Source organism: Myotis daubentonii, chromosome 9, assembly GCF_963259705.1.
Source record: "Myotis daubentonii chromosome 9, mMyoDau2.1, whole genome shotgun sequence".
Classification (NCBI taxonomy): domain Eukaryota; kingdom Metazoa; phylum Chordata; class Mammalia; order Chiroptera; family Vespertilionidae; genus Myotis; species Myotis daubentonii.
The window spans coordinates 41,988,920-42,008,002 of NC_081848.1; the positions used below are offsets into that span (position 1 = coordinate 41,988,920).

The 19,083-nt window shown below is 51.7% G+C and overlaps 1 protein-coding gene across 3 annotated transcripts; it reads right to left on the minus strand.

Annotated features, from left to right (window-relative positions):
- Nucleotides 1–1,743: 1,743 nt before the first annotated feature.
- Nucleotides 1,744–18,473, minus strand: PLEKHB1 (pleckstrin homology domain containing B1). 3 transcript variants are annotated; one of them, XM_059708498.1, is made up of 8 exons: nucleotides 18,410–18,473; nucleotides 15,721–15,796; nucleotides 13,961–14,113; nucleotides 13,730–13,832; nucleotides 12,619–12,658; nucleotides 8,584–8,688; nucleotides 3,491–3,602; nucleotides 1,744–2,978 (listed from the first exon to the last, which is right to left on the minus strand). In XM_059708498.1, the coding sequence occupies exons 1-8, from the start codon at nucleotides 18,449–18,451 to the stop codon at nucleotides 2,839–2,841; spliced, it is 771 nt and encodes a 256-aa protein (XP_059564481.1). In that variant the 5' UTR covers nucleotides 18,452–18,473; the 3' UTR covers nucleotides 1,744–2,838. The 3 variants fall into 3 exon arrangements, with proteins under 3 accessions (XP_059564481.1, XP_059564483.1, XP_059564482.1); XM_059708500.1 differs by lacking the exon at nucleotides 18,410–18,473 and adding an exon at nucleotides 17,029–17,184; XM_059708499.1 differs by lacking the exon at nucleotides 8,584–8,688.
- Nucleotides 18,474–19,083: the final 610 nt, after the last annotated feature.

Genomic DNA, 19,083 nt, shown 5'->3' on the forward strand with positions numbered 1-19,083 from the left:
CGTGGTTGGTGTGCTCCTACAGGGGGAGCTCCACTCAGCCACAAGCCGGGCTGACGGCTGCGAGCTCAGTGGCAGTGGTGGGAGCCTCTCCCACCTTGACAGCGCTAAGGATGTCCTACTGCAGCTTAGGCCCACTGGCCTAAGCTGTCAGCTGGACATCCCCCAAGGGCTCCTGGGCTGCCAGAGGGATGTCTGACTGCCAGCTTAGGCCCAGTTCCCTGGGGAGCAGGCCTAAGCCAGCAGGTGGACATCCCCGAGGGGTCCTGGACTGAGAGAGGTGCAGGCCTGGCTGAGGGACCCCCCCTCCCAGTGCACAAATGTTTGTGCACCAGGCCTCTAGTTTATATATATAAAAACCTAAGTGACCGTTAAGGCTGGCCAGCTGGTAGCTATGACGCACACTGACCACCAGGGGACAAACACTCAATGCAGGAGCTGCCCCCTGGTGGTCAGTGCACTCCCACAGCCAACCTCCCATGGTTCCTCCTCCCAGCCAGCCACCCCGATCGGCCCTGAGCAGGACTGGGCGAGATGGCCCCGGTCGCCGGCCAGGCAGAGGGACCCCACCTGTGCATGAATTTGTGCACTGGGCCTCTGGTAATTTTATAATTGTTGGACAGCTGGAAGATAAAAATTCATGCCGCAATACTGTTAGTGGAGAGATTTTGAAGCGAACTGCATTTGGAGCATCCATTTGCATCCCTCTTGCCCTGTACAGTGGGGTGAGTGTTAACCATAGTGTTATCAGGATGATGGTAAATGGTAACCCTGAAGCTGTAGAGGCACAAAGAAAAGAGCCCTTAAACCCAGCTGTGGGAGGTTCTTTATAACCTGGCCACATTCACCACCCCCTCCCACCATACAACTTGCTGTGACATCAGACTGTTTTCTGAACTTCATAGTGCTCTCAAGGCCAATGTGTTCCAAGGCCTTTGTTCATGCCATTTCTTCCATCTGTTCTTTCTGTGTGGAAAGCTCTCCCTTCTGTACTTGGCAAGCTCTTACTCATCCTGCAAGGTTCACCCAGAATTTTTACTTCCTCTCCCAAAGCTTTCCCCAGTTCCCTTAGAGTTGGATACCTCCTCCTCAGAGGCACCGTGTTCCTCTCTTACCTCATTGAATCGATGTTGACGTCTCCCTCCTCTCAGTTGATTTATCTAGGAATATGGCTGAAGTGAACACCTGAGGTTTTTGCCACCCATCTCACATCTGTTTATCCTACTTCTGGGAGCAGTGCCCTAACTTTCCTTTCAGACACCACCCATCCCTTCTCAGAGCCTTGTTGTTTTAGACCATCTTTCCCAGATCACCTGCAGCCTCAAAAGACCTGATGCAAGATGGTTGTATTTCCTTCCCTGACAACCTGGTCTCTGGGACCAACTCACTGTAGAAGGACAAGAACGTATTGGGAAAGATCCCAACACTACAGAACTCGCAGAAAGCAGGCTCACCCATTAGCTCAGATGACAGACACCCTGATAATAGCCTCTCTCTTGAGCCCTCAGGGATAGCCAACTTCAGCTTGCTACCTTATGGGCGGGGGGAGGGAAAGCAAGAATCAGAAAGGTTATTTGCCCCAAACTGCTCAGCTAACATGCTCTCACGAGTTCTACCTGACCTCAGAACCCACACTTCTCACTACACCAGAGAAAGCACTCGTAGGTGCTGAGTCATGGAGATGACCTAGGCCCTAGGGTCCCTAGGGGACAGGGCCCAGGGGGAACAAACAGCCAGAGCCAGGGCTAGGGCCAACACATCTTTATTAGTCTCTGCAGTAGGGCACTGGAGCCCTAACCTCCAGGGGAACTTTTGCAGGCTACTCTGGCTACTGGGCAGGAACATAAGCATTTCTGTGGTGTTTGGGACAGGAGACTGGAAAGAGACCAGATGGGGAGACTACTGGACAACCAGCAGGGAGGCACATGTGGGGGGCCTTCTGAGCTGAGACAAAGGTAGATTATGCCCCAGAAGTGAACACTGCCATCTTTCCCAGAGTGAAGGAGGAGACAAAACCTAAGAGGGTGATAGCCACAGCTGAGGGCACAGGGCCAAGCCTCTGGGGAGCAGAAATGCATTTCCTGATGGAGGATCCTAGGGCTGGAGGTCCAAACAGGTGTTTTCTGGACACTGAGGGAACAGGGAACCCAGTAAGCTGGTAGTGGGAAGGATGGGGCTAAATGTACAGTGTCTGGGGTTTGGGTATGTGTTAAAAAAAACAACAGGCAATATATTCATTTATTATGAAACTTCCTCTAAAGAAACCTCACGCCTCCCCCTTACTCAGCAACCTTCTTAACCTAGAGGGGTATAATGATCTGACCCCTGTCTCCCTCCCTCAGCCCCTTTAATTTCTTTGATATGCCATGATGGTCATGGCTCTGCACTCTGGCCAACAACCTTACTTCTAGCCTGCATTCCTCACTCTCTGCCCTCTTACTGTCAAAGGACTGATAACTGCATCGTCAAGTGTGTACAGCTGTTTTCCCCCACCAGGCCTGGAGCCGCCCCAGGAAGAACCTGACTTCAGTGTCTCCAGCACCTGGGAAACTTGAAGCCACAGGAGTTGTTTTTGTGTGCCCTGTTGTGTTTGGGGCAAATATCTCCGTGTGTCTATAATGGATTTCTGGGGTGTCTGGCAGTAGAGACAAGGATTTTTAGTTAACGTTTGTGCCTCGGATGGTAGCTTCTTCCCTTGTTGGGGTTGAGGGTGGGGAGTAGGAGGGGGAGATCCAAGCTTCGCATGGCTAATAGGAAGAGGCCAAAGTTGGGCAGGGCTTGGGTGGAGGGGTGGGGCAAGGAGCAAACTATGCGCAGGGTCCACGCGCTGAGACTCAGGGCTCAGAACCAACAGGGCGACCACATGAGCGAGCCCAGCGCCGCACCGGTGGCCGCCCCCGCGAGCATGCCCATGGCCAGCGGGGCTCCCGAGCTGTAGCAGGGATCCTCCCGCACTACCACGTGCGTTACGCCTCCGGGGCCTGCGGAGAGACGAGGGAACAGGGCGAACGTCGCTCCGCTCCTCCCGCTTGACTTCAGCCCGACCCCAAGAAAGGCGCTGAGCCCACTGCTCTGTTCCCGAGTCGGAGAAACTGAGGCCTTAACGTGGGAAAGAAGTGCGGCCCGCCCCACGGCTTCCAGGCCTTGGGTCTGCTGTGGATTTGGGCTAGGATGGAAAGGCAAGGAAACCCCGGGATCTCCAAGAACCTCCAGACCACATGGGGGAGGGGGGCTGCCATTCCCGCATTAGCCACCAGGGGTCATTACCAGCGCAGGAACGGGTATTGAGCGGCCTGAGAAAAAGGCGACCTGGAGACGTGAGTCCGCCCTGGGATGGGAAGGGGCTCTAACACAAGTGCTAGTCCGCGTTTGGGGTTGGGGAGGGCCCTGTGGAGGGTTCTGCCTGAGAAAATCCTTGGTCACTAAAAGGGTGGGGCCTGACCCGGGCCTGGCCCTGGATGGAAGCAGGAAGCTGGGCGGGCCAGAAACTTACCTGGGTAGGGCTGTCCGTAGGGCGGTCCATAGTAGCTTCGAACATATGTGGCCTCGTGCGCGTTGGGGGACACCACCTCATAGTAGTCCTGGTACGGGCTGTAGATACGCACCTGGGGAGCCCTGCCAGGTTAGCTGCCTGGGAATTCCCTGGCCCGGGTTTGATGCCGTACCCACTACACCCAGCTCAAGCCCCTCTGGACCCATGGGGCTGCCTCCCCAAGTTTAGAATTGGGTCCCCAAGGGCCAGCAAACTCATGGAGAAAAGCCCTGCCTCTCCACCAGGCCAGGGTCCTTGTATTCTAAAGCTCAGCCTCATCCAGGTCCTAGTGAGGCCATTTTCTGCCCCGGCCTCCCAACCAGCACTCCCCAAATCAAAAATTCTCCATGGTGCCGGCTGGTGTGGCTTAGTGGATTGAGCGTCATCCCATGCACCAAGAGGTCACCAGTGTGATTCCTGGTCAGGGCATGTGCCCAGATTGTGGGCTTGATCCCCAGTAGGGGTGTGCAGGAGGTAGCCGAATGATAGTTCTCTCTTATTAATGTCTCTCTCTCTCTCCCTCGCCCTTAAAAAAAATCAATTAAAACATATTAAAAAAGCATGTTCAAAATAATTCTCCATGGCTTCCAACTTCCTTCATAGATAGTCTGATATTTGCTAGCAGCTCTCCAAAGATTCCATTTAGAGCAAGTGGTTCTCAACCTGGGCTGCACATTAGAATCACCTGGGAATCTTTTTAAAATCCTGATTTCTGGGCCTCATCCTCCGGAAATTGTTTCTTTGTTATGGGGTGGGGCCACATTAGTAACAAAGAAACAGAATTTCCGGAGGATGAGGCCCAGAAATCAGGATTTTAAAAAGATTCCCAGGTGATTCTAATGTGCAGCCAAGGTTGAGAACCACTGATTTAGAGAAACCCGATGAATTTCTCTACTCTCCTAGTCATGGAGCGGGAGTCCTGGCCAAGCCCCAGGCCCAGGAAATAAAAGAGGGCTTGGGAGGAAGGAATGGAATTGATCCAGTAGGGAAAGGAAGTAATTAAAGTATTATTGAGCATCCACCATGTACCAGGCCTGAGGGAGGTGTCCACAGTTACCTCCTCTGTTCCTTACCACAGTCATTATTATCTCCACGTTACCACAGAGCTAGGGATGGAGGCTCAGAAAATGGCCAATGTTCTCCGGGAGGGAGGAATGCACTCCCTGCCCCCTTCTCTTCCCATTATTTTTACCAACCCCTCCAAGCCTAACTCAAAAGTCACCCACTCCAGGAAGCCCTTCAGGAATCCTTTCTTTCTGAGTTCTCTGTGAGCTATGCTTGTGCCTCTTATTCCTAGCCTTCCTCTGGGCCTTTCCTGCTTGCACCCCAAATGTAAGCTACCCGTAGGCAAGGACTCTGATGTGTGTCACCAGCAGGGTCTAGTGCAGTGGTTCTCAACCTGTGGGTCGCGACCCCTTTGGCGGCCAAACTACCCTTTCACAGGGGTCGCCTAAGACCATCCTGCATATCAGATATATACATTACGATTCATAATAGTAGCAACATTACAGTTATAAAGTAGCAACGAAAATAATTTTATGGTTGGGTCACAACATGAGGAACATGTATTTAAAGGGCCAGAAGGTTGAGAACCACTGGTCTAGTGTATGCTAAGAATAAATATATGCTGAATTAAATAGTAGCTCCTAGTCCAAGCCCCTCATTTTACTTACAGAGAGCAGACCTGGAGAGGGGGCAGAATCCCCTTCTCTCCTGGCTCCTCCTTGGCCACCCTTCCACCCTATATCTCTTTCTAACTGGGCTTCACACCTGAATGGTCCAACTCTCCTTTGAAGTCCAGGTGTCTTAAACTCCACCCATCTCAAAGTGATTTCATCATGCTTTCATCCCCCCCAACCTGCTCTTCTGTAAATTCTTATCTCTAAATGCCACCACTCTGCACTCAAACCAAGACATCATGTTGGCACCCTTGTCTTCATACACTCATCTTCCACATCATATCAGCCATCAGGTCACATGACTTTATCTTCTAAATATGCTCTTTTGTCCATCTTTTTGGCTAGTGCCAAGAGAATAAGCCATTAGTTTTGGCAACTTGGAAGCCGTGGGTGGCCTTGATAAAATACCTTTTAGAGGCATGATTGGGAAAAGAAGTCAGACTAGGGAATTAAAGAATGACTGAGAGGTGAGGGATGGAACCAACATATCATGACATCTCTTTCAAGAAGTTTAGCTGTAGCCCTGGCCAGTGTTTCTCAGTGGTTAGAATGTTGGCCCATGCATCAAAGGGTGTTGGGTTTGATTCACGGTCAAGGGCACATACCTAGGTTGCAGGTTCCATCCCCGACTGGGTCAGGGTAGGTGCAGAAGGCAACCAATTGATGTGTCTCTCTCACATGAATTTTTTATCTCCGTCTTTTTCTCTTTCTCCCTCCCTCCTCCCTTCCACTCTATAAATATCAATGAATGAAGAAAAAAAATCCTTGGGTGAGGATTAACAAAAAATAAAATATAGACTTCAAGGAGGTTAAAAAACACAAGCTCAGCTGTAAAGGGGAGTTCTCAAATCTCCATGCCATTTCCCAATGATGGGGAGCTTGCCTCCTCACCTTTTTTTATTCAACTACCTAGCTTGTCTTTCAGAGTCAACTCCAGTATTACTCTCCCTGAACCTCAGGTTCTGGTGGGCTCCCATCTGGGCACTCATTGGCCTTAGAGTTTCCTCATCACAGCAAAGCACCAGTCACTTGGTAGTGTCATTGTTTGTATCCCTGTGAGTGTGAATTTCTCGCATCAGACTTGTAGACACCCTCTCATCCCACCAAAGGCAGCGCCTGGGTCTAACCAGGCCTGATTGGAACATGGCAGGTGCCTAATATACTGAATATATCTCAAGTGAATCAAATACAGGGTCAGACTGGAACTAAGGTCATCAATCAATCCAGTTTCAAGCTAGGGACAATGACCAGACCCAGGGCAATGCAGGAGACTCAGACAAACAAAGCTCAGCCTCAAGTGACTTCCCTCACTGTGCTCCTTCCCCAAGGGCGATCCAATAGGGATTTCTGGAGGGGGTGGCCAGGACTTGAGCTCCAAGCCTAGAAGGGGCTAGAGAGATCTAAGCACTCAGATCCCAAATTTTATCGGTAGGGAAGTTGAGGTCCAGAGTGTACACCGCTGCAGCTGCACAGGAAGCCAGTGGCCCTGTCAGCCCTGGAGAGAATGGAAAACACCACTTCATGTCCCTGTGGGCCTCCTGTTTCTGCCCTCCAGGCCTGGGAGGCTCAGAGGTAAAGTCATGTGGGTCACCTGGCAACGGGGCAGGGTATCCCCCGAGACCGCATGGACAGAAGAACCAAAGGACTTGATTCCTGGTCCTCCCGTCTCTGCAGGCCTAGACCCTTTTATGAGTGGGGGCAGGGTCATGTGATTCAGGTTATATGCAAATAGATCCCTTCCCTCAGAAAAACTGTTGTGTACTTATTGTAATATTTTAAAGATTCACAGCCTTTTTTTAAAAATCCTCATCCGAGGATATTTTTTCCATTTATTTTAAAAAATTTGTTCTTTAGAGAGAGTGGATGGGAGGGATGGGGAAAGAGAGAGAGAAATATCAATGTGAGACATCAATTGGTTGCTTCCTGCACGCCCCTGGCCGGGGCCAGAACAAACCTGCAACCATGTACTTGCCCTTGACCGGGAATTGATCTCAAGACCCTTTGGTCCATGGACTGACACTCCACCACTGAGCAACACTGGCCAGGGTGGTTTACAATCTTTTAAATCCTATTTTTTGGAATCCCCACTGTAAACAAACTTGAATCATAGTTTGGGAATTGCGGATCCTTAGAATACTGGGCTGGAAGTCCCAGCCCTGCTACTGATGAATTAATTAAGCTCAGAGCTTCAATTTTCTCATCTGTAAACAGGGACAGTCCTATACTGCCCACTCCTGAGCCACAGTGAGAATCCAGCAGAGCCACGTCTAAGCAACTGGCTGGTCCTCGTACTTCTGGGCTCAGTGGTTCTTGTACATTAGAATCACCAAGAGAAATTTTTAAGCCAGATTTCCAGAAGCCAAACCTGTGGTATTAGAGCATCCAGAGGTAAGATCTGAACATTTCTGGGTTGTTTTTTTTAAGTCCTTAAGCAATTCTAATGCACAACCACACTGATCACCACTGTGCTAGAAAAGGAGCTCACAGTTGACTATAAGACCACAGGTACTCTATGGCAGCCCCCCCCCCCCCCCCCCCCGTGCCCTGGCTGAGCACTGGGGAGAGAGAGGATTCATCCCTAAATCCTGCATTCCAGAAACACGGGGGGTGTGCAGGGAGACAGACAGGGACTAAATGATAATATCCCATAATAGGCTTTTCACTTCTTCCTCCCTCCCTTTGTCCATTCACTTGTTTGCTCATTCAGTAAACATTGCCTTGGGCCTACTTGTGCCTGACCTTGTGCACCAGGAATAAGGAGGGTCAGAATAGACTGTCTCTCCATCACTGAGTAGTCACTGACCTGCTCTATACCCAGCACTGTGCCAGGCTCCATAGGGCAGAGCTGATCAGACCAGGTCCTTGCCTTGGAGGACGTTCCAGGTCTCATGAGAGAACAAAGAGAAATAACCAGGATGGAAACCAGGCAGAATGAAGACAGTGCTGAGCATCAGTGCAGGGAGATGTGGGAGGGAGTGATGGTGCCTGGAGGTCTGGGAGTCCTCCCTGAGGAGGTGGCAGCCTTTGGAGTGGGTCTTAGAGGATAAACATCAGTTTCTCAAGTGAATATGGAAACGAAGTGTTTTCACAGCAGAGAGAACAGCATGTGCAAAGGCTGGGAAGAAAGAAAGGTCTAGAGCAGCCAGGACAGAGGGTACAGCAAAGCAGTTGGAGCACAGGAGATGAGGGGCCTGTGTAGGCAAGACTGGCTCAGGCCAGATCCCGAGGCCTTGAAAGCAGGGTTGTGGTTGGTGTCCAATGGATGACGGGAGCCAAGGAATGTTTGTGAGCCAGGAAGGGATGTGACCAGGCCCAGTTTGGGAGGCACATCCTGGTGGCCAGGATGGAGGCAAGAAGGGCTAAGTCAGCACTTACCCAGATTCGCCTCTCAACATTACAGGGGCTCCACGAGCTGGTCACACACCTGACCTTGGGGCAAACCCGGCGGCTTCTGGGAGGGACGGTGGCTCCAGCTGGGGCCTGCTCAGGCCACAGAAACCCAAGAAGGGGGAGGAAGGAGTTATCAGAGGCTCTACATCTGGAGAGACTCAGAGTTCTTAATAGGCCCTGCCAGAGCCCTCTGCCAGCTGGGCAGGGGCTGGGGGTGTCTTCTTCCTCCTCACCCATGGTAAAGGGGGGAGACACGGAGGGGGGTGATTTTGCCAAAGTTACCCAGGGAAGAAGGATCAGTAGCATCTCTCCAGAATTAGCCCACCTTCACGTGTTTCGGGCTGCTGAGGCTCCCGTCTCCAGGGAGGACAAAACAGCTAGGACCTGCCCTTCCAGCCACCTGCCCCCTTCACTGACCCCCCCCCCAGCCTTGCCCCTGGCCCTGTGTTCCCTAGAACCTCCACCCAGAGGAGGGTACAAACCTGCAACATGTGAAGAGAGAAAGTGCAGGTCACTCCTGCATAGGTACAAGACAGAGAAGCCCCCACACACAGGCATGAACACTCAGACAGGCAGACACTGGTACAAAGACACAGAGACACAAACACACCCCCCTTGAGAAGCTCTGGGACCGGAGGGGTGTGTGTGTGTAGAGCAGTGAGGGGTGGGGTAGAGGGTCAGAGCAGAGAGGTGTGGTAAGCAGAGCAGCAGGAAGGGGGGCAGGAAGAGAAGGGTCAAGGCAGCTTCATAGAGTCACAGAGTGCAGAACGGTCAGCTCTCACCTCCTTCCTTCCGTCTCTCAGGAGGGACTGATTTGGCCTGTATAAGGGGGATTTGGAGCTCAGAGCCAGTTTAGCCCAACTGGGGTCCCTCCACCTCCATCTTACTGACCACTGCCCAGCCTCCTCACTCCTAGCTTCCTCTAATCCAGCCTTCACCCAGAAGCGTGAGTCTGCTCCCCAAAGTTTGACCACATCCCTTCCTGCTTAGTGAGCTTTACTGCTCCCCACAACCCTGGGGTAAAGCTCCGTTCCTTTAACTGGACTTCAAGGCCCTTAGTGACATAGCTCCTCAGAGGTCATCTTTCCCTCCGCACATTACCCTCCAGCCAGGCCAGACTCCTGGCCCTGATACACACGTGCGCACATACACACAAGTGCACATGTCACCTCCCTGCCTCTGCTCATGCAATTTCCCTCAAAATCTCACACTGACCTGGATTCCAAAACAGGCTTTTTCACTGACTTAAAATTATGAGACTTTGGACACATCACTCCCTCTGAACTTTAGCTTCCCTATCTGTAAAATGGGGCTGAAAACATCACCCCCTACCAGCGTTGTTGGAAGTTTAAATGATATAACCGATGTCAGGTGCTCATCGGCATGCCCGGCGCTCAGAAGGTAGATGCCTGAGGGGGGTTCTTTGTTTTTTAATGTTATGTTTTATTAAGACCTTTTATATCTATATCAGGTCTGAAGGGGTTTCTAAATGCACCCCAGTTTTCCCCACTGTACCACAGATAGAAGGAGCAAGCATGGAATCTGGAGACAGGCAGATGGGGGTCAAGGCAAGGTGGGCCACTATTGAGCTAGGGGCTTTGGACAGCTCCTCAAACCCACACCTCATGAAGTTCTGTTGGCTCCACCTCTTAAACATGCCTTATCCTCGTCAGCTTCTCTCCGCCAGCAAGGCCTTAGTCCAGTCCTCCAGCCAGTCACCTGGACACTGTCCCAGCCTTCTAACTGGTCTCCAGGATTCACTTTTACCCTCTACTACCTGTTTCCTACCTACCAGCCCGACTATCTTTTTAAAAACACAAATCTCGTCTGACCTATTCGTGCCATCGCTCTGCTTAAAAACTTCCAATGACTTCCTGATGCTCTTCGGAGAAACATCCTTAACACAGCCCGCCATGCCCTGCCACCCTCCTTCCCCACTGCCCGCTCACCCCCTGAGCTCCCACCACCCAGCCTTCTTTTTGTTCTTCAACTTGCCAAAGTCTTAATCCCGCTAGGGCAGTGGTTCTCAACCTTCTGGCCCTTTAAATACAGTTCCTCATGTCGTGACCCAACCATAAAATTATTTTCGTTGCTACTTCATAACTGTAATGTTGCTACTGTTATGAATCGCAATGTAAATATCTGATATGCAGGATGGTCTTAGGCGACCCCTGTGAAAGGGTCGTTCAACCCCCAAAGGGGTCGCGACCCACAGGTTGAGAACCGCTGCTCTAGGGCCTTTGCACATGCAGTTCCCTCCTCCTGGAAAGCTGTTCCATTCACCCCACCCCACCCCTTTCACCCAGTCTATTTGTGTATACTTCAGGTCTCAGTGTAAGCCTTGTCTGAACTCCCATCTGAATCAGGCCTCCAGGGTGGCCACAAACTGAATGTACACTGCATGTCTCTATTAGAGCAGTTACCACCATTGCAATGGAACAAACAACCGTATAATTAGTTGCTTCACATCTGGCTTCCCAGTAGGCTGAGTCCAGGAGGGCAGGGCCCACATCTCCAGAGCTCACCTCTGATCCCTCGCCCTTGGCACAGTGCCTGGCATGTAGTAGAAAGTCAGTAAACGTTTGCTGTGTACATGAATGAAACTCAGTCATCATCTGCAGAGAGGACTGATGAGGAATAGCTGGAATTGCATCTGTACCGCACCTGGCACATAATAGTTGCTCAATAAAAGACAGTTCCTTTCCCCCAGCTCACATGCCATCCCCTTCTTGGAGGCCTCTCTCCCCTCCTCTGAGCACCAGTGAACCATCTTCTGTCCTTTCCTATCTGAGACTCAGGGCATCAGAGTCTGCACAAGTCAATTCACTCACATACAGTGGCACCTCAGTTCTCAAACTTAATTCATTCTGGAAGGCTATTCGAGAAAGCTATTTGTTCAAAAACCAAATCATTTTTTCCTATTAGAAATAATGTAAATTGAATTAATTTGTTCCAGACCCCCAGATGATTCCGTTTTTGTTTTTGTTTTTGCTTTTTTTATAATGTAGCGCTTATTTTTTTAAAATGGTATAGCTAATTTATTTTTATTTTTATTTTTTAAATCCTCACCCAAGGATATTTTTTCATTGATTTTTAGAGAGTGGAAGAGAGAGGGAAAGACAGAGAGAAATATCGATTTGAGAGAGACACATCGATTGGTTGCCTCCCGCATGAGCCCCGACCAGGGCCGGGGCCAGGGAGGAGCCTGCAACAGAGGTACATGCCCTTGACCAGAATCAAACCCAGGACCCTTCAGTCCACAGGCCCATGCTTTATCCACTGAGCCAAACCGGCTAGGGCATGATTCCCTGTTTTAACCTTTCTTATATACAGTCCATGTCTAATGTACTGTTTAACCTATAAACAAACACTTCTTTTCTTACATTTACTGAACCCCTACTCGCCTTCAGTGAACCACTTGTAGCACTTTTCCAGGGGCCTTTCAGGAAGTCAGCATGTGATCTTCCCTTTTTCATCACATGTTGCTGCCTCAAAATGCTGTCACTGGCTAACTGCTTTTTGTTTATCCAAATCAACAATTTTTCTAACTCTTCAGTGGCCTGTGATCACTGTTTCTTTCACACCCCTAGCAACATTAGCACTCTTGATGGCCCCTTTATGTTTTAAAATTGTGCTCGTTGTCCATTTTGCCAGCAAAAACAAACAAACAAAAAAAACCCACAAAAAGAAATATTCACAGCACAATTTCCTGAGATGTTAACAATGCAAGGTTTAGCAGTAGACTCCAATTCTCTCCTTTGCTTGTGGCCTGAGAGATGCTTTTTGGCATGCTGATATATCAGCATGAAAGGGTTGTCAGGTCCAGAACTGAAGTTTTATTCAAGGACCGAGACATTTTTCCCATGAACCAAATTGTTCCAGATGGGAGTCGTTTGAGAACCCAGGTTTGACTGTCTATGGGAACTGAGAACTCCTGGCAGGCGGAGACCGAGTCTGAATCACCCATGATTCCATGGCAGGTAGGGGTGGGGAGGAGAGAAGGCGGGGATCGGGGCTCACCGGGGTGGAATTCGCCTCCAGCAGCGCAGTCTTCCAAGCTCTGCAAAGCAAACCCCACCACACTATGAGGGAGGGTTGGAAGAAGGGCGATGAGCCCCTCCATTTTAGATTTAATTCCCTCACCCAGACTCTTGCCCCAGTTTGGGGGGGAGGGTAAGATCCTTTGAACATCAAAGGTGACCCCCTCCCCTGCCCCAGTCACATGGACAGAGCCCTCAGTTGAGCTGGAGCCTCGTAATTCATTCGTAGTCCATAGTTTTCACCCTTTAGAAGGTCCAGTTTCCCCATGCAGACAACAGACAGCTGGGCCGGGGGTCTCCTCGGGGCCTTCAGACTCTGACATGCCTAGCTAGGCTGGTTCTCTGGCTGCAGTGCCCGCCCCCCTTCCCTCATCCAAAACCTACAAACAGTTCCCCAACACTCTGACCCCAGAGCCCTGGAAAGGCCCAGTGGACACAGGACAATTGGGCTTTTGTTGGTTGCCATGGCACCTGTCGGGTGGACAAGGCAGCTCTGTGCTTTGTCTACCCAGAGCTCAGCTTCCCCCACTCCCACACACCCCGTCTCATTTACTCTCCTACAATGCAAAGGCCACCTGACCCTCTGCCAGAGGGTAGGAAGGGAAAGAATGTGAGTGAGCAGCCGGTGCCTGAAGATCCAGCCAGTCTCACAGTGTGGACCTGAGTCTGACATTGGGGGCCCCCCATGATATGGAAGGCGGCCTCTGTTAGGCAGGTCAGGGTCCGCTCCTTAGATCCGTCTCCAACCAGGACCTCATCTCAGAAGGAGGGTCCTTTGAGGATGCCGCAGGGCTCTGTTCCTTTGTATCGCTCCTAAGTGAGGGCTCACCTCAGAGACTGCGAAAGGCCTGACTCTGAATGATCAGGGGCCACACACTTGAGGCAGGTGTGCACACGCCTCCCCCAGCAGTCCACCGGGGTACCTTACCAATCACCATGGGCCATCAAATCCCCCCCTCCAACCCCCACCAACCTGACTGGCCTGTCTGTCCCCTCTTCCTCATGTCAGGGAACCAGAAGGCCCAGCGAGGAGCAGGCGTCTGATCACACTCCCTAGGATACCATCCCATCCTCTCCTGGGAGCAACTCACATGGCGTCATCCTGCGTCTCCGCACACAGGTGCAGGCGGGAGCCTTCCCGTAGACTCACAGTCAGCAGCCCATCTCGGCTCCGGCCCTCTGGGGGCTGCACATCTGAAGGCAGACACACAGATAAGGGGTCCCCATGGGGCACAGCCCCTTGCAATGCATGTGTTCTGGGACAGACACGATGGGAGGGCCGTACTCATAGTCACAGTGCCCGAAAGGAGAGGGCTTCTCACCCTGGCACTCCTGGCCGATCTTTATGTTGCGAACATTGGAGCGGATAAGCACACGGTCCTCCTCGTCCTGCGCATTCTCGTCATGGTAGTAGCCCAGGGTCCCATCCAGCCACAGAGCGAACCAGTTCCGTTTCCAGCGGCGAAGGATAGAGCCTGTGAGATATTCCAGACCCGCCAGGCAGGCTGATCGCAGGGCCTGCTGGGGGCCAGAGCCCTGGATGGGCTCCCTGAGTCCCCTGGCCCCAGTCCCTGGGAGTTGCAAGCACCCTTGTCTATTCCCTGAAATGACGACAGGTCCTCTTTCTGTCTTGCTCACCCATTGCCTCCCATTAGGCCTAACACATGGCAGGGGCTCCATAACCATTTTGAATGGCAAATGAGCGATCTGATTCCTCCCTTGAGGGGTTCCAAGGCTAATCCCCCAAGTCTCTTTAAAGGCAAAGACTTCTCCCTACCCTAAGCCTCTGTCTTAGCTCTTATCTCTGACTTGTGTGATGGTCATTCATGTAGTGTCTGCCTCTTCCGTCAGATGGGCGGGCGGGCAGGGTCCACAGCTGGACCTGGACTCAGTGTTTCCTGAACCAAATGAACTGAGAATAGGTCATGGCGGGGATTAGGGGGCTCCTAGCCCAGAAGAGCTCTTGCTAAGATCATGACTCTGATCAGAGCATGGGTCTGGAAGCTGAGCCCTAGCTTCAGACATTTTGTGGTTGTAAATCTTAACAGAAAGGGCAAAGACACAAGAGAGCTTCTTAGAGCCTTATGGGTTCCAAAGCACAGGCGCATTTTTCATTTTGTTCTGAGCCTTGTTATGTGGCCAGCCATGGGCTGGGGTGGTGTGGACTCACAGAGGATCGAAGCCAGTCTCTGCCCTTGAAGAGCTCACAGTCTGGGGCCTGCATGGGGTGGAGGGTGGGGGGAGGTGGCACCCACAGGTAAAGACAGTTATAGGGAGATTGATGCTATAATAGGTGTGGATGAGGCACTGGGGATCAGAGAGGCGAGCCTCTAACCCAGTTTGGTGTTGCAGCATGGGCTGGGGTGGGGGTTAGAGGAAAAGTGCGAGAAGGCTCCTCACAGAAGGGGACATCTGAGCTGGGTCTTGAAGAATAAGCAGAAGTTTACCAGGCAGTGAGGAATAGGAAGGACATTCCAGGCCAGGGAAAAGCATGGACAAAGGTGGGGAGAATAAAAAGGGCCTGGTTTGCTCCGGCCATGTGGCTCAGTTGGTTGAGTGTCATCCGTGCACCCAGAGGTCACCAGTTCAATTCCTGGGGTTCGGGGTTTCATCCAGGTTGGGATGTGTACGGGAGGCAACTGATAGATGTTTTTCACATCAATGTCTGTCTCTGTTTCTCTCTCTCTTCCTCTCCCTTCCTCTCTCTCTCTCTAATCCAGCGGTTCTCAACCTGTGGGTCGTGACCATCGGAAAACACATATACCATATCAGATATTTACATTACGATTCATAACAGTAGCCAAATTACAGTTATGAAGTAGCAATGAAAATAATTTTATGGTTGGGGGTCACCACAACATAAGGAACTGTATTAAAGGGTTGCGGCATTAGGAAGGTTGAGAACCACTGCTAGTAATCAATAAAAAACATTTATATATATATATATATATATATATATATATATATATATATATATATATATATATACTTTAAAGGGCCTGATTTCTTGGGAGAAGGCAGGCCCAATAAGCCACTGTCCTCACTCCTTCCCCTGCACAAGGCTTGGCCCAGGGTCACTCACTCTGTCTCCACAGCCAGCCACCCCTCACCAGGGCCATTTCTTCAAAAGGACTTCCCAGGACGGAGTCAGGCGGGACCTGTCAGAGGAGCCACAAGACACACAGGCCTCATCAGCAATTCCAGAGCAGCTCTGGGGAGAGAAGCCCCCAGGCCTGTCCTCCCTGAGGGAACCACCCAGGGAACAGGGAAGGTTTAAAGGAGTGTAAGTAAACAAACAAGGCAAGCCTGCCTTTCTCCTCCCCACTCTCCTCCCCACTCTGCTCCAGGCAGAGAATGGCAGCACTGTCCTGTGGGGTCAGCGGAGCAGCCACCGCTGTGCTGGGGTGGGGGTGGGGGCAGGAGTCTGGATTCCAATCTCAGTTCCATAACCTTGGCCAGGTCCCCTGTTCCTGGCCTTTCTTTCTAGACCCGTAGAGGTGTGACTGTGAGGCAGATAGAGGTTGGAGTGAGTAACTCATAAAATGTTAGAAACCCTGGGATTCTGAAATGCTGGCAGCACAGAATATTAGAATCACAGCAACAAACGAGGGACCTTCGTAATAAGAAAAGCCTCCTCACAATTGAACCTCATCTGAGCCGTTCATAAAGCGCATAAAATAATGGTTCAACAGCAGCTGGCTGGCTGAGCACTATGCCAGGTACAGGTCTCAGTGCTTTCGTCTATTACCTTATTGAAGTCTCACCACGCACCTTGTTACACCCAGGACACTGGGGCTTGGAGAGGTCCAGTCATTTGTGCAGACCCACTTGACTAGTAAGCAATGGAGCCAGGACTCACACCCAGCAGTCCTAGCTTCTAACCATTATACCAGCAGGAGCTTTAAAAACTCCAGATGCCCAGGTCATACTCCATTAAAAACTAATTCAGAATGTCTGGGGGTGGGAAGCAAGCACTGGTAGTCTTTAAAGATCCCTAGCCGATTCAACGTGCAGCAAAGTTTGGGAACCACTGCACATACTATACCACCTTACCTTGTCCCAACTGTAACTGTTAGACAAGTAGGATATTTACTCCTATTTTGCAGATCCACAAACGGAGCGATAAGTACACTGACTTGTTCATGTACGTGATGGAACTTGGATTGGAATCTAGGTGTCCTCTATTCCTAAGGGCAACTTACCTGCGATCAGGTGCCTCTGCCCCTCCCCCACTTGCTGCGTAGCAAGGGCTGGCACACCTGGGCTGGCAGGCCCGGCCGTGTCCCTGCTTCTCCTGCCGCTCCCTCCCGCCTCCAAGCCCTGACACAGGTAAGACAAGAGGGCCAGGTGCAAGCAAACTCCCTCTCCGGCCTCCCCCTGATGCACCCACCTGTCTACACCTGTTGCAGGATGCTGCTGCCAAAACAGCCGCTACTGGATGCTGCTGCCACCCAACCCGCTGCGCCTGCGCTTTGTGCGCCCCGGGGCTACTGGGGCGTATCACTCTCCAGACTACGCCCGGCCCGGGACTCGCTGCCCCTGAGCCCCGCCCTCCGGCCCGCCTTACCCCCTGGGAGGGGCGTGGCGCGGAGAGCCGTGCGGTCCTTTGTGGCCTCCTGGGACTTGTAGTCTGCGGCTCTGGAACCCAGCCGTGCGCAACCGCCCCTGGGTGGTGCCCTATTCTGACCCGGAGCACAGGTGAGAGGCCGCACCTGCGATTTTGTTTTGCTGTTTGTTCACTTATTTATCATGAAATACCTTTTTCTAAGAATCTTGAACTCATTTGCTAGGAAGAAAAGAAAGTAAAGCTGCAAGGAGAAGCCAGGCTCCTAGATTTACCATGTTTTCTCAATATTCAGTTTGTACCGGGCACTACACCGGGCACTGGTGGAGGACGCAAAGAGGCATCCGACAAGGCCCTTCTCTTTCCCAGCTTCCAGTCTGGCCGGGGAGACAACGTGAACACACAATTAGGGTGTGATTTAACAGTGGGGGGGAAGAGTCTGGCTTTGCCCAAGACGTTCCTTCAGCAAGGATTCCCAGAGGAGGCCGAGGAGGGTTTCGAAGGATGAGAAGGAGACCTAGGAGACTCATGTGCACACTAACCAAGGAAGTTTAAAAGAGTGCGGCACACCAGAGTGGCTCAGTTGGATGAGCTTCCTCCTGTGCACGGAAAGGTTGCGGGTTCGATCCCCAGTTGGAGCACATAGTGAAAGCACACATAGTGAAGGCAACAGATGGATCTTTCCCTTTCTCTCTCTCTCTAAGCATGTCCTTGGGTGAGGATTGAAAAAGAGTGTCCAGTATTTAGCTGCGTTTGGCAAGTAGAGTGCAGGGGTGTGGAGGGCATGGGGAGTGGTAGCCGATGAAGCTGCAGGGGTTGCAAGGATACAACACGAAGGCATTGGATGATAGGCTCAAGGGCTTGGATGTTATGACACAGTGACTGGAGCTTGAGGTTGGGGGTTTCAAGATGAGGAGTTGGGAGGGAGGATGTGTGGATGGGAAAGGCACCTGTAGGATAGTCAACAATGGACTGAAGGGGACCCAACTGGGGAAAGAAGACTGTTTCTGGATCTACCACCTCAGACTGCCCTCCAGGATCACTTCCTTGACTAGCTCAGCCACAAACCCCCACCTACAAGCAACACCAAGATGCCATTCAGAGGACAAGACCTGTCAGGGCCTGAGAGGCTCCTGGTCTGATCCCCTGTTTGAAAAGGGCACCGCCCTGCCAGTGGGCCCTTCCTCCTATCCCAGAGGCTTCTTACCGGGGCTGCAGGGCTCATGTTCCTCGCCGGCCAGAGCAGCATTTCCCAGAAGGCTCCTGCGGGGCGGAGGGGGGGGGGGGGTGTTCCCTGAGCGCCTTAGAGATAAGGGGATCAGGAAGGTGCTACCAAGTGGGAGCCAGAAGGGGGGGGGGGCGAGGACTGGGGGCACACAGACCCTAGAGAAAGTCATCTCTCTTCAGTCCCTTCCCCAACCTTCCGGGCTGATCTAGGCCTCAGACCTTCATTTCGCTGGGTAGCAAACTAGTCATGGGTGATTCGGAGGCCGTCTTGGCCTAGCATCCCCATAATTTCCCTGGGAGGGAGGGGGGCGGTTCTCCTCCCTCGATCGGGGGCGGGGCTACATTTTCTTTCCCAGTCTCGGTTGCACAGCCTGGCCCTTTAAGCTTCCTTCCCTCACTCCTGGGTTTCTATAATCCCGACCTCAAGCTACCCAGGCGCTTGCTTCGGCCCTTCGTGCGGTGCGTGCCTTGCTGGAGGATTCGCCATGGCCGATCCTATTAGCCACTGAGCTCATCCCCTCCGTGCAGCCCCAGTTTCCACCTCCCCCAATCCACGCTGTTCCCTACCTTGTGCCTTCTGTCCCTGGAATGTCCTACCTTCTCCCAGCTAAAATTTCTGCCCCTATAGCAGAAGGACAGCAGGATAGAAGAAAG

What these genes read in the sequence shown, in the direction of transcription:
- PLEKHB1 (XM_059708498.1), bottom strand. Translation starts at nt 18,451, where the DNA reads ATGCTGCTCTGGCCGGCGAGGAACATGAGCCCTGCAGCCCCG. An exon ending in TGGCTGGCTGTGGAGACAGA is followed by an intron (nt 14,114 to 15,720) that starts GTGAGTGACCCT and finishes AATATCTCACAG; the next exon opens with GCTCTATCCTTCGCCGCTGG. An exon ending in TGGAGGCGAATTCCACCCCG is followed by an intron (nt 8,689 to 12,618) that starts GTGAGCCCCGAT and finishes TGGCCTGAGCAG; the next exon opens with GCCCCAGCTGGAGCCACCGT.